Here is a 17,871-nt window from a genome sequence, read left to right as displayed (position 1 = left end):
CCTGTTAACTACCTATATCACCATGTACCGTATACTAATAATAACTAATAAAACAAGAATATAAAGTTACATCAGAGTAATCTATCAAACGCAGACTCCCAAGGAACCACCTATTTAATAAAAACATTTTAATGAACCAAACTGTAGAGCTAATGTAATACACCGTAACGAACTTGCACTAAACAGGAAGTATTGAAATATCATATGGAAAAGGTCATACCCAATTTTATCTTGAAAATGAGAAGTCTGCTGGTAGGCAGGTGTGTGGGTAGGTGATGTACCAAACTGTAAACGGTGTAGCAAGTCCAAAGGAGAATACTGCAATACACACACAATATATCAAAAGACATTTATTTCACTCAGAACAACCAAAGACATATACAGTAAACTCTCAATTATCCATGGTCTCTCTCTCTCTCTCTCACTCTCACTCTCACTCTCACTCTCACTCTCTCCCTACCACCTCCCCCTCCCTTTCCTTCTTTTCTTTTTTTCCCCCATGCTGAAAATATTTCTTTAACGTAGGAGTGGCCTCAGGAGAGCGATAATTTCTTGTTACCACATGAATATAGTAAACAATGTGCTGCTTGAACACAGCAAGCACTGGACTGTATTTTGTCTCAAAATAGTGTAAGGTAATATAAAACTGGATCGTACTGTATTCTTTGTAAGTACCGAATTTTCACATATACACTCCTGGAAATTGAAATAAGAACACCGTGAATTCATTGTCCCAGGAAGGGGAAACTTTATTGACACATTCCTGGGGTCAGATACATCACATGATCACACTGACAGAACCACAGGCACATAGGCACAGGCAACAGAGCATGCACAATGTCGGCACTAGTACAGTGTATATCCACCTTTCGCAGCTATGCAGGCTGCTATTCTCCCATGGAGACGATCGTAGAGATGCTGGATGTAGTCCTGTGGAACGGCTTGCCATGCCATTTCCACCTGGCGCCTCAGTTGGACCAGCGTTCGTGCTGGACGTGCAGACCGCGTGAGACGACGCTTCATCCAGTCCCAAACATGCTCAATGGGGGACAGATCCGGAGATCTTGCTGGCCAGGGTAGTTGACTTACACCTTCTAGAGCATGTTGGGTGGCACGGGATACATGCGGACGTGCATTGTTCTGTTGGAACAGCAAGTTCCCTTGCTGGTCTAGGAATGGTAGAACGATGGGTTCGACGACGGTTTGGAAGTACCGTGCACTATTCAGTGTCCCCTCGACGATCACCAGTGGTGTACGGCCAGTGTAGGAGATCGCTCCCCACACCATGATGCCGGGTGTTGGCCCTGTGTGCCTCGGTCGTATGCAGTCCTGATTGTGGCGCTCACCTGCACGGCGCCAAACACGCATACGACCATCATTGGCACCAAGGCAGAAGCGACTCTCATCGCTGAAGACGACACGCCTCCATTCGTCCCTCCATTCACGCCTGTCGTGACACCACTGGAGGCGGGCTGCACGATGTTGGGGCGTGAGCGGAAGACGGCCTAACGGTGTGCGGGACCGTAGCCCAGCTTCGTGGAGACGGTTGCGAATGGTCCTCGCCGATACCCCAGGAGCAACAGTGTCCCTAATTTGCTGGGAAGTGGCGGTGCGGTCCCCTACGGCACTGCGTAGGATCCTACGGTCTTGGCGTGCATCCGTGCGTCGCTGCTATCCGGTCCCAGGTCGACGGGCACGTGCACCTTCCGCCGACCACTGGCGACAACATCGATGTACTGTGGAGACCTCACGCCCCACGTGTTGAGCAATTCGGCGGTACGTCCACCCGGCCTCCCGCATGCCCACTATACGCCCTCGCTCAAAGTCCGTCAACTGCACATACGGTTCACGTCCACGCTGTCACGGCATGCTATCAGTGTTAAAGACTGCGATGGAGCTCCGTATGCCACGGCAAACTGGCTGACACTGACGGCGGTGGTGCACAAATGCTGCGCAGCTAGCGCCATTCGACGGCCAACACCGCGGTTCCTGGTGTGTCCGCTGTGCCGTGCGTGTGATCATTGCTTGTACAGCCCTCTCGCAGTGTCCGGAGCAAGTATGGTTGGTGTGACACACCGGTGTCAATGTGTTCTTTTTTCCATTTCCAGGAGTGTATTATGATGATTAAGGCAGAATTTATAATAAACATTAGCTAAGTGATTTTAATTATGATATTGTAATTAAGTTTTGTTTTTGAGCAGCTTTTAATTGTGGATTATCTGCGGAATTTGGTTATCCACGGTTTTAAAGTCCAAATTACCACAGATAATTGAGAGTTTATTGTCTCTCTGTATGACACACAGCCCTTATGCAGGTTAAGACACGGGATAGTGTGACCTGTGACCAGAAAAACAATCAGTAAAATGGACCTACAATAAAGAACAAATCCACTTTTTGTGTAGTAAACACAGGATTATGGTGAGGAGGATATCAAGATGCTTGTGAGGGCAGAAGTTATGATGTGAGAGTGCATGCACATCAGTAGTATAACATTTGACGTTGAGGCTCCTACGCAACGATTGGCAACTGTCCGTACTAACTGACCCGTGTACCACTCGCAAGGAATGTAATAAATTCCTGGCACTCTCAGACCGAGATTAGCTTTAACCAATCACAGTGTTTCTTTAATTTTTCTGGCTGGCCATAAGACTGGTGTGATGCCTTGCCTTTTACGACTACTCCTATCTTGCTAGTTGTACAGCAGAATGGAAATGACGCTATGTGCCGGTCCTCTTGGCTTGTTTGAACATCATGTCTTGGTCTCCTCTCTGGCACGGACAGAATACCATGTTCCTTCTGAACACGGTCTTCAGAAGCTTGATCTCGGAGCCGAGGCGATCCGTGTCCAAAATAGTTCTGGCTCTGTGTACTAAGGTGTTCAGCATAGCTCTCCTCTGAGTGAGATGGTGAAAGCTACACCTGTTGAGATACAGATCTGTTTGTATCGGTTTTGTGTATACGGAATGACCTAGTCTTCAATCTGATTCCGTTACTGTAAATTTTATGTTGGGATGTATGCCATTCAAATGAGCAGTGCTGTATTGTCATGCTTGCAGATTAAAAATCTGGAGAAGCAAGGTTGGGAAGGGAGCTCGTTCTTCAACAACTTCCATGAAAAAATTGGCTACGGCTGGTGATAGTGGCAAACCCATTGCAGATCCATCAGTCATTTTAGCTAGTTCACTGCCTGATGTGATGCATGATATTGCTGGCAATGCTGGATAGAGTGCGCAAGCAAAACTTGTGGATGCAGAGTGCACAGTCTATGTATGTGTCATCATGATGTAATCCAGCCTATCGGATGTTGTCCTATTTGTATAAAAGTGGGAACCTTACCAGTTCACGACAGATAGTTTTAGTCCCTGACTGTGGTGATGGAGGGCATCGTTGAAAGCTTGGAATTTTATCTGAAGTGAATCGAGAACGTGTTACGCGTTTCCATTAGAATTGCGTAACATTCCCTGTGACACTTTACATTTCAGAAAATCTACTACTAGTACCACTCAGGCATAAGTGTAGTTCATGTAATGTTAGAAGAACTCAGTGGCACTATAGTGCGATACAAACGAGTCTTATCCCAGAACAACTTGTGCACCTCCCAACTGTATCAGACAAGCAGAGCTGCCCCTGCCCCAAACCCAATCCACAATGTGCGAGAGGTATGCATAGATAACGACACATGGCACAGACTCTTTCGTTTGTGGCTGCGCTTGGAGGTAAGCAGATTTATGACAGTGTACACTTGCCTACAGCTTCAAACAAAATATCGTGAAATATTGTGAGCCCGTGACTCAAAATAGCTAATTGGTAGAATATCTGAAGGTGGGTTTCATAGAATCAATTTTAAGTAAAAAAATATCAGATGTGTTGATTGTGTCATAAATTATCCAGTAAGGTGATGAAGCCAAGTTGCTTGTGAGAAAATCTTTCTACAAGGCAGTCAAATGGTATGGACAAGTCGATTTAATATTTTCAGCAAAAATATAAAAATGTCAAAATCATTCAACAATCATATCATTTAAGAAACAACATGAAGTGAAAAAAGGTGGATTAATTGCCACATATCACATTTCACAATTAATTACAAAGTAGTAAAAGCTATAATACTGGAGAAATGGTAATAACACCCTCCATAAAAGAACTTCTCAACAGTAATGCATCAGAATGTACATCAAATTTTGAAAACATTGCCCATAAGTAATAGTGCAGTAAAACAGTGAATTGAAGACATGGCAGTCAGTGTTGAAAGAGGGGGGGGGGGGGGGGGGGAGCCTTTGCAAGTATTCTTCAACATTTTTCATTTTATATGCATCTGGGTTATTTATTTAAAAGAGCGGATAAAGTGTCACTAGAAGCCTTCCTAAGAGACAATCTCCATTCCTTCCGAACTGACTATGCAAATGTAGACGAGATGTGGCTCAAATTCAAAGATATAGTAGCAACAGCAATTGAGAGATTCATACCTCATAAATTGGTAAGAGATGGAACTGATCCCCCAGGGTACACAAAACAGTTCCAAACGCTGTTGCAGAGGCAACGGAAAAAGCATGCGAAGTTCAGAAGAACGCGAAATCCCGAAGATTGGCTAAAATTTACAGACACGTGAAATTTGGCACGGACTTCAATGCGAGATGCCTTTAATAGGTTCCACAACAAAACATTGTCTCGAAATTTGGTAGAAAATCCGAAGAAATTCTGGTCGTATGTAAAGTACACAAGTGGCAAGATGCAGTCAATACCTTCGCTGCGCAGTGCCGATGGTACTGTTACTGATGACTGTGCTGCTAAAGCGGAGTTATTGAACGCAGTTTTCTGAAATTTCTTCGCCAGGGAAGACGAATGGAATATTCCAGAATTTGAAACACGAACAGCTGTTAGCATGAGTTTCTTAGAAGTAGATACCTTAGGGGTTGCAAAGCAACTCAAATCGCTTGATACGGGCAAGTCTTCAGGTCCAGATTGTATACCGATTAGGTTCCTTTCAGATTACGCGGATACAATAGCTCCCTACTTAGCATTCGTATACAACCGCTCGCTCACCGATAGATCTGTACCTACAGATTGGAAAATTGCGCAGGTCGCACCAGTGTTTAAGAAGGGTAGTGGGAGTAATCCATCGAACTACAGACCTATATCATTGACGTCGGTTTGCAGTAGGGTTTTGGAGCATATACTCTATTCAAACATTATGAATCACCTCGAAGGGAACGATCTATTGATACGTAATCAGCATGGTTTCAGAAAACATCGTTCTTATGCAACGCAGCTAGCTCTTTATTCGCACGAAGTAATGGCCGCTATCGACAGGGGATCTCAAGTTGATTCCGTATTTCTAGATTTCCGGAAAGCTTTTGACACCGTTCCTCACAAGCGACTTCTAATCAAGCTGCGGGCCTATGGAGTATTGTCTCAGTTGTGCGACTGGACTCCTGATTTCCTGTTAGGAAGGTCGCAGTTCGTAGTAATAGATGGCAAATCATAGAGTAAAACTGAAGTGATATTGGGTGTTCCCCATGGAAGCGTCCTGGGGCCTCTGCTGTTCCTGATCTATATAAATGACCTGGGTGACAATCTGAGCAGTTCTCTTAGGTTGTTCGCAGATGATGCTGTAATTTACCGTCTAGTAAGGTCATCCGTAGACCAGTATCAGTTGCAAAGCGATTTAGAAAAGATTGCTGTATGGTGTGGCAGGTGGCAGTTGACGCTAAATAACGAAAAGTGTGAGGTGATCCACATGAGTTCCAAAAGAAATCCGTTGGAATTCAATTACTCGATAAATAGTACAATTCTCAAGGCTGTCAATTCAACTAAGTACATGGGTGTTAAAATTACGAACAACTTCAGTTGGAAAGACCACATAGATAATATTGTGGGGAAGGCGAGCCAAAGGCTGCATTTCATTGGCAGGACACTTAAAAGATGCAACAAGTCCATAAAAATCAAAATGACATCGTTTCTAATTATCATGAGACTGACTCAAGACATGTTCAGTATGCTGTCCACAGTCTTCTTGAAAAAGTTGAAATTGAGAAACAGCATGTTCCACAACAGGTCAGTGTGTCTCAGGGGTCATCCAGAATGTGTTGCGCAGTGAATGCCTTCAGTTCAGCTATGTTCATAACTGGAGCACTGAACATATCTTTCAGGTAACACCACAGCCAGATCTCGCATGTATAAAGGTCAGGTGACATGGACAACCAGGCTGGAGGAAAATGATGGCTGATAATTCTAGCATGTACAAAATTCCTCTGCTGTGCCCCGTTCACGGAGCATACAGTGTGAGAAGAAATGCTATCTCGCATAAAAATGATCCTACTCGCACATCCACACTGTTGATAGAGTGGAATGATATTGGTGCACAAAAGACTCTCATTGCCATTGCCAGAGATGGTACACATAAAAGGACTTGTAGGACTCATCTCCACGAAAAAGTTTGGCTCTTTGATTAATGATGCTATCAAACCGACCTACAGCCACCTTTGCAGAATGAGGTGGAACTGGTTGATATGCATGTGGGTGGAACTGGTTGATATGCATGCGGATTTTCCATTCTTCATATTCTATAGTTCTGTATCTTGACGTATTCTGCAGCTCTGTATCTTGACTTATTCTACAGCTGTGCATATTGACTTGCCCTTGGAGGTGGAAATGGGTTTTGTCTGTCCACAGAATTCTCCATTGCCGTTCATTGGCCACATCTATGCAAGCAAGAAATTCCAGAGGGAACGTTTGTCTTGCTGGCAGGTCAGCAGGAGCTAACTCTTGAACTTGCATGATTTTGTATGGACAGCAATACAGGATGATTCGTAAGATCTTATGTACTTTGCTTGCAGGCATGTCCAAAGTTTGGGAAGTTTCCCATCCGCTGCTTGTTTGGACACCACTGCTTTACCCCTCTACCACATTGAACTTCAAAAGGACCTGTCATTTCGAATTTTATAATCGTTTTCTCCAGATCCTTAGCAAACTTTGGACCAATGTGTCCCCCCCCCCCCCCCCCCCCTCCATAGCCATGAGTCTCTGGAACGTCTGCAGGGCTCCTGACGCAGTCTGGAAGAGCTTAAGAGCTTTATCAGCAGTGCATGCTCTTTCACAGAGGCAGCCATGTTGTGCATCTCGGACGCAAAACTTGAGGAACAGCCATGTGCTGCATGTCTGTTGGAGTGCATATTCTGGCATTTACAGTGCCATTCGTTGGTCAAATTTTCGTTAAATTATTGCTTATTCCATGACGTTTCTTCGGTGTGAATAATGTACTATTCAAATTTGATGTCATTCTGAGTAGTGGTTCTCTTTCTACTGCATTTTGAAACTGAACTTTTAATTATGGGCATGTTGTGTTTGCAGGCAATGATAGGCTTCTGTATAAATGACATTAGCAACAGCAGAAACATAAATATTGGTTTTCATGGAATTTTCACTTGGAAATGGAACAAGACAAACTATTTATCCAATGCTAATCTGTAATATACACGGGCCATTGCATAACAGCAACATACATGCGAGTTGTATGTAGAAGCAGTCACAATTAAGATGTTCAAGTGTAAGATCATGTTTTCTACATGGCAAACTACATGTCTACAGGACTATCAAAAATTAAATGTAATGGCCTGAATTCAAAGTTTTCTCTGTATTGCATCATCTCATAATTGCTGAATAAAGATTTGCCCACAACTTCTATTGTCAGGGGACCTATATTAAGCCATTTTAATATCTCACAAATAAAAACTATAATTTGTATATCTGGGATTATTTGAAAGTAAAATGAAATTAATTTTTTTAAAGACACACGTAATTTGACCAGGAAAGGATATACAGTTTGGTAATTGGAAAATGCATTCTGCCGATAGCTCTTTGATCACCTGGAATGTTGCTCTACAAAGAGGATTGGATTAAAAAACCATCTGAGCAGCAGTGCGTCATTATCATATGGCAACATCTATTGCAGTGGCAAAGTAAGGTGTTGCAGTTAAATGGAAAAAACTTGGGTATTGTACATAAAGTGCCAAGAAAAAGAGATGCAATGATCAACCAGAAAGCTGTGACTGAAACACTAGGGAGGGAGGGGTATATAAGATCTATTTGTTTTGTTTTCTTACATTTTACTCATAAATTGTAATTCTGGACCTCGGCATATACAGCACGTTGGAAGTACAACAGACAAGGCCTCCAGTCTCAAGGGTTCTGCTTATTTCCATAATGAATTTTCACTCTGCTGCAGTGTGTGCACTGATTCAAAACTTCCTAGCAGGTCAAAACTCTGGGATCTACTTGTACTTGAGACTGGAATCTTATCCTTTAGCGTACAAATACTGTACCACTCAAACGAGCTCCACCTCACAGCCTTGTCTGCACTGGGCAGAGGAACTGGGTTCAAGTCCTGTCCAGCACACAGTTTTAATCTTCCAGGAAGTTTCGTTGCACTTGTTATTACACAATGTATTTCGATCCCTGTGGGTCTGTTGTCAGGTATAATTTGCTTTGGACATTGTTTACCTTGTTCTTGAGCAGGATGAAATAGTAGTAGAGGGCATTTTTGTTAAAAGAAGATTGTGTGTTAAATTTTGAAGACAGTAAATTAAAGAAAAAAATGCAAAGCAGCTAAAATGAGCTAAGTTGAGTAGTTTAACAGAGAAGATGGGAGGCACAGTTCCACACTGTATTGGCATGTAATGCTGCATGTTTAATGTTGCGAACACACTCCACAAAACTTACACTACCACAAAGAGTAAAAGTTTATGTATAGTTCAAAATCAGTTAAAAGGTATACTATATTGTCCATAAATGTAGCTTCTCATTTGGAGCCAGCATTAAACTGTATTTGACATTTATTCAGTTACATTATATCAAATTACTACATGCTGGTACATTATGGTAAGTCTTTAAAATCTCCAAAATAACTCTCTTTAAAATTTCTAAAATAACTGTTGATTCTAAATTCTATTTACTCATTTTGCATGGATTCTGGTCTTTTGGTTTCATAGAGGTATATTTCTTTTTGTTTGAATAGATCTAGTTAATTACAGTTGCACTTAGGATGTAGGAGTATCGTATTGTGTTGTATACTGTTAACAGTGTATTTAATGCCAAGCATGTGCTGTGTAATAGCGTTTTTATTTTTTATTTTATTTTTTTTATTTTTATTTATTTTTTTTTCTGTTATAATTTGATCTGGACATATTCATGTGCTTTGTATGTTTAATATTTTCATTGATGCAATCAAATAAGTTTTATATTTGATGTTATAAGCAGATCTGGAAGTAAAATTCAGCACCCAAACTTCTTGAACACACTTTCCTGAAGGCCCCCATACAGGAGCAAACAGTTTGTCTAACTTTACTATGTTTGTCAAATATTTGACTCTGTCAAGTGCTGTTCGACATGTTTGTCAAATGTAGTGTGTGTTTACATGTTTGCCGGAAATTTTGACAGAAAACTTGACATGATGGGCATTGATCATGTCAGTGTTTTGCAACATATTTATGGTGAAAAACAGTTTTACTTGGTAATGGTGTCGCATCTTTCACTGTCATATATTATGCGTGAAGAGGTGAAGAAGAAAATCGGTATTCTATGCATATCATAAAAGCGGAAGTGCATTAAAATAAAAAATATCGAAGTTCTCCAGTTCTTACATGGATTATCTGGGCTATACATTCCCACAATGTGATATTTTAATGAATTTTCATTAGAGGACCAAGTATAAAGGAATCATTTTCGCATACTTGTGTCTTCTTTTTCAATATGAGAGTGAAGTAACTCTAACCAAGTATTAAAAGTTGCATTACTTGTGGCTTCTTTTTCAGTGTGAGGCTGAAGTAACTCTAAAGAAACATTTTGCAAGTTTCATTGTCCATCCACAGGAATTTCATGTAATCATCAGTTTTTGAGGATAACATTTCCTTTAACAGACTTTCATTTGTATATTTCTCTCATTTTAAACCATTCCCAGGGCCAATGACGTGATTACTTCTTCTTAATCTTCTTCTTGTCTAAACACAGTGCCAGAATCAATGTTAGAAATGTTTTATCTGCATTTGTAGCCATTCCCACTAGTTTCAAAATACAGCATAATTGACAAGGCTTGTTGGTACATGTATGTGCTTGTTTGACACATCCATGGATAGATAAGAGCAAATTTGACAAACAAGTTTGATCTTTTATGAGGCCCTTAACAAGTTACTGAAAGTTTCATTGTCCATTCGTAAAAAGTTGATATGATCATTAGTTTCTCGGAGTAATATTTCCTGCATCAGATTTTTGTGGGTGAATCTCTCATTTTAAGCCATTCCGTGGACCAGCATCTTGCATTCTTCTTCTTCTTCTTCAAACATGGCGCCAAAGTCAATGCCAGAAATACTTTCTCTGTATTTGCACCCATTCTCATTCGTGTCAAAATACTCTCAAACACACAATGCGTGCTTCAGAGTGAAGTTAAACTGACAGGCTTTGTATGTGTATGGGCTTGTTTGACAAATCTGTGGCTGGATAAGGGCAACTTTGACAAAGTTTGCTCACATGTTTGGACCTTAAGATTTCATCTCACTTGAGAGCAAAGAAAATAGTGTGAGAAACAGATTGCACCTTGTATGCATTGTGTGATACAATGAATGACAAATATTTCTTACTGGAGAAGTTGCTTTTTTTACTTCCTTATATTTTCTTTCTTTTCAATATTTTATTTTTGAAGCCTCATTATTTTAATTTTTGCATGTTTGCAAAGATGGAGGAACAGAGGATAGGACTTCTCAAAATTTTTCGCATACATTGTGTGTTGTAAAAAATGTGCAAATTTTGAAAACATGTTGAAATATCTTTTAATGATAATGCACTCTGACTATATGATTAGAGAGTTGAGTAAAATATTCCTCTTTAATACAAAATTTTGTGATACTTTATGGCTATGTTATCCTTATTTACTGCATTTGCCTATAACCAGTCTTAAGCTAATTTCTACAGTCGTTATTTTATAATTATCATCAGTTTCCTTGTACTAGAATAAGGTTTTGTGTCCTTCATTTCCTTTCCTTTCCTTTTTTACTGGGTGTTTGTCACTGCCTTTTCCCCTTGGCATAATACAAGTTTTTAGATTTAAAAGTAGAAAGGTGTTACACATGCAAATCCTTGTTTGTCATGCAGGTAGAAATTGTTTGTATTTTGAAATTGAGTAGTTGTATGTTGCTTCCTTTTCTTGTTACTATTAAAATACATGTTGGGTTTTCCTGCTTGGACCTTTTTTTTTAAGCAGTTTAGTTGCAGATGGTGTGTGTATTATATTCAGGAAAGTATTCATTTGCTGTCAGACCAGTAAAGTCATATGTTTCCCCCGATATGTAGTTGCAATTATTGTACTTTCCTGAAAAATAGTACCATTGGAACAGGAATTTTGTGGACATTATTTTTATTTACATATCTGGTTTAATGATAACATTCTTTTGTTGTCCAACTCATACAAAATAGAGGGTTATGTAAATAATTTAGGAGTAACAACAATATTGGGAAAAGGATAGATTGCTACTCACCATATAGAGGAGATGCTGATTTGCAGACAGGCACAATGAATAGGGTGCTAAATATTTCAGTTTTCAGCTGAAAGGCCTTCTTCTGAAGTAGAACACTTGCACGTGCACACACACACACACACACACACACACACACACACACACACAAAACCCCCTGTGGAGGGCAACTGCACCTGACGGTCACAACAGTCTGGCATGGGTCGTGGGAGTAAGGAGGAATCAAGGGGTGGGGGATAGAGGAATGACAAGGCAGGGGTGGTGAAGGTGTAGTGCTGCTTGTGGGTATGCAGGAACGAGAGGACTGCTAGGTGCATTCAGGAAGTTTGGGTGGGACAGGGGGAGCGGAAAAGAGATAAGTAGAGAAGAGAAAAAAGACTAGTGAGTGCGTTGGAGGAATAGAAGGCTGTGTAATGCTGGAGTGGGAGCAGGGAACGCTATCGACAGGTGAAGGACAGGAACTAGCAAAGGTTGATGCCAGGGGTTACAGGAATGTAGGATATATTGCAGGAAGAGTTCCCACCTGTGCAGTTCAGAAAAGCTGGTCTTATTGGAAAGGATCTAGATGGTACAGGCTGTGAAGCAGTTGTTGAAATGAAGCACATTTTGTTGGGTAGCGTTTTCATTAACTGGCAGGTCCAGCTGTTGATTGGCTTCAGTTTGTCAGTGGCCATTCATATGGACAGACAGCTTGTAATTTGTCATGCCTCAAGTAGAAAGCAGCACAGTGGTTGCAGCCTAGTTTGTGGAACATCAGACTGGTTTGATAGATAGCCCTGTTTTTGATGTGGCAGGAGATGTCTGTTACCAGACTGAAATTGGTGGTGGTGGTGGTTGCAGGATGTATAGGACAGGTCTTGCATCTAGATCTTTTGCATGGATATGTGGCTTGTGGTAAGGGGTTGGGAGCATGGGTGGAGTAAGGACGGACAAGGATATTGCATAGGTTCAGGAGGCGGCAGAATACCACTGTGGGAGGGGTGAGAAGGATAGTGGATAGGATATTCCATATTTCAGGATGCAATGAGAGATAGTCCAAACCCTGGCAGAAAATGTGATTCAATTGCTCCAGTGCTGGATGGTCCGGTCACAAGGAATGGGCTCTTTTGTGTCTGGATGGTTGGTATGTGAGAAGAAGAAGGTGACTAGAGAGACAAGACATGGGAGATCTGATTCTGTACAAAGTGGGGAGAGTAATCATCATCTGTGACGGCTTCAGTGAAACCCTTCACATAATTAGGGAGGGACTACTTGTCAGTACAGGTGTAATTGAGCACATGTAGCTAGGCTATATGGAAGGGCTTCTTGGTATGGAACAATGGATCCTTCTCTTACTGACTGCAAGTTCATGTTTATGATTGAATTTTGAATCCACAGAATAAATCACTTGATTTGATTAACACAAGAGACATACCAGTGGTCTTAGCCCACTATTGCCCTCACTGAAACTTGAGTTTATTGTGCAGTTTCTCTCCCTGTGATTATAGTAAGACTGGCCAGTTCCCTTAAAAAGTGGTAGGAGACATCTACCAGACATGATTTCTTCAAGACTTAATGGTCCAGATATTCTGTGTCTTTTGACCTCCAGCACTTCTCATTGGAAGATTAAGTGGGTGCGGTTTCATCCACCTCACCACATAGTCCACATTTAGGGGCTTCTTTCTCTGAACCCAACTTGTGAAGGGTGTTTCTTAAACTTCCAATGGCCAGTCAGAAGCCCTGCCACGAGATTGATCTGTCCTCTGTTCAAGTCCAGGATTGCAGAACTTCTGTTGAAACATGGCTTTGGTGTCCTTAACTTGTTGTGTTTTTGTTTTATACTCCAATATTCTGTGCTGCCTCCTGACCCAGATACACAGACTGGATTTTACTATCATCTTAGTTTTGGTTGGGATGGGTTCCAGTCCAATGAATGTTGTCGCTGGTCATTCTATTGACTTGTTAATTGCCATTAATTCCCGAGTGACCAGGGACCCACGGAGCAGGTTTACCCTGTTGCTTTCCCCTAGTCTCCTAAGGCCTTCATGGCTTTCCGCAATGATCTCTGATCTCATGGCAGGGGGTAATAGAGGTTTAAGAACTGGTTGTCTGTCTGAATAAATGTAGATGTTAAGATCTTCATAGCACCTATGCAAATACTCCTCGGCGCATACTCTGATAGCTGGCATTTCCACCTGGAATACTGTATCCAGCTTCACTAGAGAGATTGCTCTCTCTAGTCTAGGCTGTACCCCACATACTTCGGCTCTAGTGCCTTCATCTGTTTCAGACACATCAGTGAACCAGACTGTGTCTTCTGCATTGTCATGGTTCATTCTTTCATTGCTCCCTTCTTCCTACTATTACACTGAGAGATTTGCTAAAGTATCTGGAAATTATTGTATGGTCAACTCCTGACCGTTTCCTTATTTACCATATTCACTATATTGATGTGTGATTCTGGGTATCCTGTGGAAGACCTGGTGAAAGACCTGCTCAATCCTCCCATCCAGCACTTCTGTTCCACTGCTACCCCAGGCTTATCCTACGCCATCAGAGGCCAGGCCACCTGTGAAAGCAGGAATGTCATATACCAGCTCTGCTGCATCATTGCACAGCTTTTATATTGGTATGCCTACCAACCACCTGTCCTCCAGGATGAGTGGCCACTGCTGAACTATGGCCAAGAGCAAAGTGGACCACCCTGTGGCAAAACATGCAGCTGAACCTAATATGCTTGATTTCAGTGATTGCTTCACAACCCAGGTCATCAGGGTCCTCCCTTCTGCCACCAGCTTTTCTGAACTTCACAGGTTGGAGTTATCCTTAAAACACATTACCCACTCTTGACCTCAATCTATGGTAACCTGCTGTCCCTGCACCCTCCACCTAACAGTTTCTGCTCTCTCCCTGTCCTATCACCTCCTCCCAATTAGAGTTTCTTCACCCTCATTGTGCGCTACTCTCTGTCTGTGTGTCCACTGCACATTTCCCCTTTTCATCTCCTTTCCTTTCCTGCTCCTGCCCCTGCTCCTGCTCCTTCCCTCTTCCACAGCCTCCCGAAGCTGCACCTGGTAGCCGTATCCTGACGCCATCTAGTCCCTGCACACTCTGCTAGAAAATGCTCTTCCCCTGCCCCTATACCCTGTTATCCCTCCCTCTTCCCTGCCCCAGTCTGGATTGCACTTTCATTCTACGCGACAGTTGCATTCTAGCTGCAGTGGCCGGAGATAGCAGTCATGCGTGTGGACGTGTGCTTGCTTGCTTGTGTGTGTGTGTGTGTGTGTGTGTGTGTGTGTGTGTGTGTGTGTGTGTGTGTGTGTGTGTGTGTGTGTTTTTTCTTTTCTGAAGAAAGCTATAGTCGAAACCTCAATGTGTAACTGTCTTTTTGTTGTGGCTATCTGCAATTCGGTGTCTCATCTTTACAGTAGGAAATGGAAATGAGCGTTTGGCATCATTGGCCAGGAGGCCCCTCACAGGGCAAGTCCAGCCGCCTTGGTGCAGGTCTTATTACATTTGACACCACATTGGACGACCTGCGCACTGGATGGGGATGAAATGATGATGAAGGCAACACAACACCCAGTCCCTGAGCGAAGAAAACCCCTGACCTAGCCGGGAATTGAACCCAGGCCTGTAGGACGGCATTCCATCACGCTGATCACTCAGCTATTTTTGTCATTAACAGACATGTCTGTTTATCCTCTCGTATTAGTTCAACACAGAAGAAACAAGAATACTTGCATTTCTGAGGAACTGTTTGTTGTAACTGACTATTTTGCAACTGTTTTTGGACCTTCAGCTTTACGCTGTGACTAGTCTGATACATTGAAATATTGGAAAAAAGTGACTGATGTTCATGAACAGAAGTGGGTCTTACGTTGAAGGCAGTTACCATTAATTCAACATACGTGACACTTACATAAATTTACAAGCATGAATCCTGTTCCTTTCATGACAGACGTCATACATGACATTTTGTGGTGAATTTAAGGACTCGTCTGTAGTAGACTGTTCAGGTGCCTAAGTTGATCGATTTAATGATACTTATCACAGTGCTGACACATACAGTTAGAGGTTGAAAAATAGGTTCACACACAATCACAATAACAAAAGTTGTGAGTTTTGATATTTGCTGCTTTCCAGTAAGAGAGGAGAGACACAGAAAGTTATGAATAACAATAAGAAACTTGGACCTATTTTCGTACCTTAAAGAATGTGTGTAAATTAGGAAATCAATCTCATGTTATTACTTATTATGGTAATCAAACTTAAATGGGTTTTTCACTGCCCTTTGCTGATAACTTTTACTAGCCTCGTGTCATCCCCATCCCTCCCCTCTCCCTCCACCATCTAAAACTACTCAAACTAGTGCATTAAAAATATTGTCAGTTTCAAGATTAGAAAATGATGGAAGTATTTCATCAGTAAAACTAAGAGATTTGTGGTAGAAATGTAAGTACTGTCGTCCAATGCCAAAATATTAACATTGAATAGTTGACTGCAAACCTGAATTATAAACTAGTTTTTGGAAAAAATTGTGTTTCTAAGGTGTAACTGATAAACAGATTCCATCTGCATTGAGTCTATATTTATCTTGATTGTGATTTCATGTTTTTCAAATGTCTATTTCGTAGATTCCAGCAATATTTTTATCATTGGTTTCACATCTCAACTGCTGGATCTATTTGCTTGATTTGGGGTCTCATTTTTTTTTACTCTTTTTCTGGACAAATTAATGTATTATGTTAATAACTTTCCCATTTAAACATAAAAATTATCTTTCAGTTACATGATTTTAAATCCCCCATGTTATTTAGTTTAATACAGCTGGTGTCTCTAGCATGAATAAAGTTCGGTGCTTAAGTTTTGATTATTTTCATGTTTCCTGATCTAAGCTGGCTATGTTTACTTTGTGTCTTTCATATACTAGTTTTATTATTCCGAATAAACTTTCAGTACTATATAAGCCAGAAGAGTAGCATTTGCATACTAATTTTGTAACAAGAATTACTGGAGCAATTCTGATAGTCTGGTTGTGAACCCAGCACCAGTTAATTCTGTTAAAGTTGGTATGCAGGTTTTCCATCTCTGATCAAGTAGTACTTCAGTTTTCAAATTGCTAATGTGCTCTTTTACATTTTAGGTTTAGAACTCGTCAGTTGGAACCCATAGAGCACCTAATTCAAGATTTCATTGTGAATCTATCAGGAGTTGGGTGGGGAGCATTTGGAGGGAGACAAGGAAATGCACCAGTGTAAGTATACGGCTTTGATGCTTAATGTTCCACATTTGTTGTGTTGTTGTTTGTTTGCTTGTTTAATGAGCTCAACATTGTGGTTATAAAAGTCCTTAAAAGTCTTCAGAAATGAATGTGGTTAATATATGTAAAATTGCAGACAGGGCAGAAAATAGGCAAGATTAAATTTGCCATCTCCCACTTTTTCCTTGTACTGTCACACTCAAGTGTAGAAAACCAAAAAGTGTTAACACAGTCTGTCTTAAGACATACTGTAAAAATATGGCTACCAGATCAAAAAAGGCACGGCTGTGAGTTGGCAACTGTTGGTTTGCTGATGATGCATATATTAACTGGATGGGCTAACCATCCTCTGCACATATTAAAGTATCTTTTGTAATAGTTTGTGAAGAAACTCAGGCACAACACAAAATCTTAAAACAAGGCTCACATTCATCTCACCATCACTTCAAATTGGGGGCATATCTGCTAACAAAACAGCTTCTGCCCTTTTGTCATGATATCAGGTACACTCAGTAGCTATACTCTATACGTCAAGAGAACAGCTCTGACAGCTGGCAGTGCAGTTGCCAGTATTTGACTTGGACGGGCAGTGAGCCAGCGGCAGGGGGAGCTGGCTGACAGACGTTTCCATCCCACACTTCGACCCGTGGTAACACTGAGCTCCTTCAGAGCCTAACAATGCCACGTCATTCATTGCAACATTCCTGTAGGGGCAGCATTTTGCTAACCAATGTGTTCCTTGATGGAATATTTTTTAACATGCACTACCAGTGTTTGTCAACTTACATAAACACACACGTAAATATTTTCTTTAATGATGTTGCAGCCATTTGACTGAAACAATTTTTATTTTATTGTTATACAGTTCAGATTTTACTGAATTTCATACCAGTCTGATATCTTTTGGCATAAAATAAGTTACTGTACTTCGAACTGGCCTATGGCTGAATTCTGGATCGTATAACCGTAAAATACAATTATTACCGTCAAACGGCGTTAACATCATAAAAAAAATTACCATGTCTATGGTAAAATAAAAATACACACAATCAGATTTTCAACATTAACAAGGTAAAGCAACTTGCACAAATGTTATGTGTAAAATATTGA

General features: G+C 41.2%; 1 protein-coding gene across 1 annotated transcript in view; it reads left to right on the top strand.

Annotated features, from left to right (window-relative positions):
* LOC124709127 (E3 ubiquitin-protein ligase Iruka-like) overlaps positions 1 to 17,871 on the top strand; it is a 158,363-nt gene that overhangs the window by 72,665 nt on the left and 67,827 nt on the right. Inside the window, exon 4 of the mRNA XM_047240788.1 lies at positions 16,645 to 16,755. Within this exon, the coding sequence (XP_047096744.1) occupies positions 16,645 to 16,755 (111 nt within the window). The remainder of the gene's footprint in view (positions 1 to 16,644; positions 16,756 to 17,871) is intronic.

The sequence above is a fragment of the Schistocerca piceifrons genome, chromosome 7, assembly GCF_021461385.2.
Source record: "Schistocerca piceifrons isolate TAMUIC-IGC-003096 chromosome 7, iqSchPice1.1, whole genome shotgun sequence".
In the NCBI taxonomy this organism is placed as follows: Eukaryota; Metazoa; Arthropoda; class Insecta; order Orthoptera; family Acrididae; genus Schistocerca; species Schistocerca piceifrons.
The sequence above is the reverse complement of the archived record's forward strand: the minus strand, read 5'-3'. Positions and strand labels throughout refer to the sequence as shown.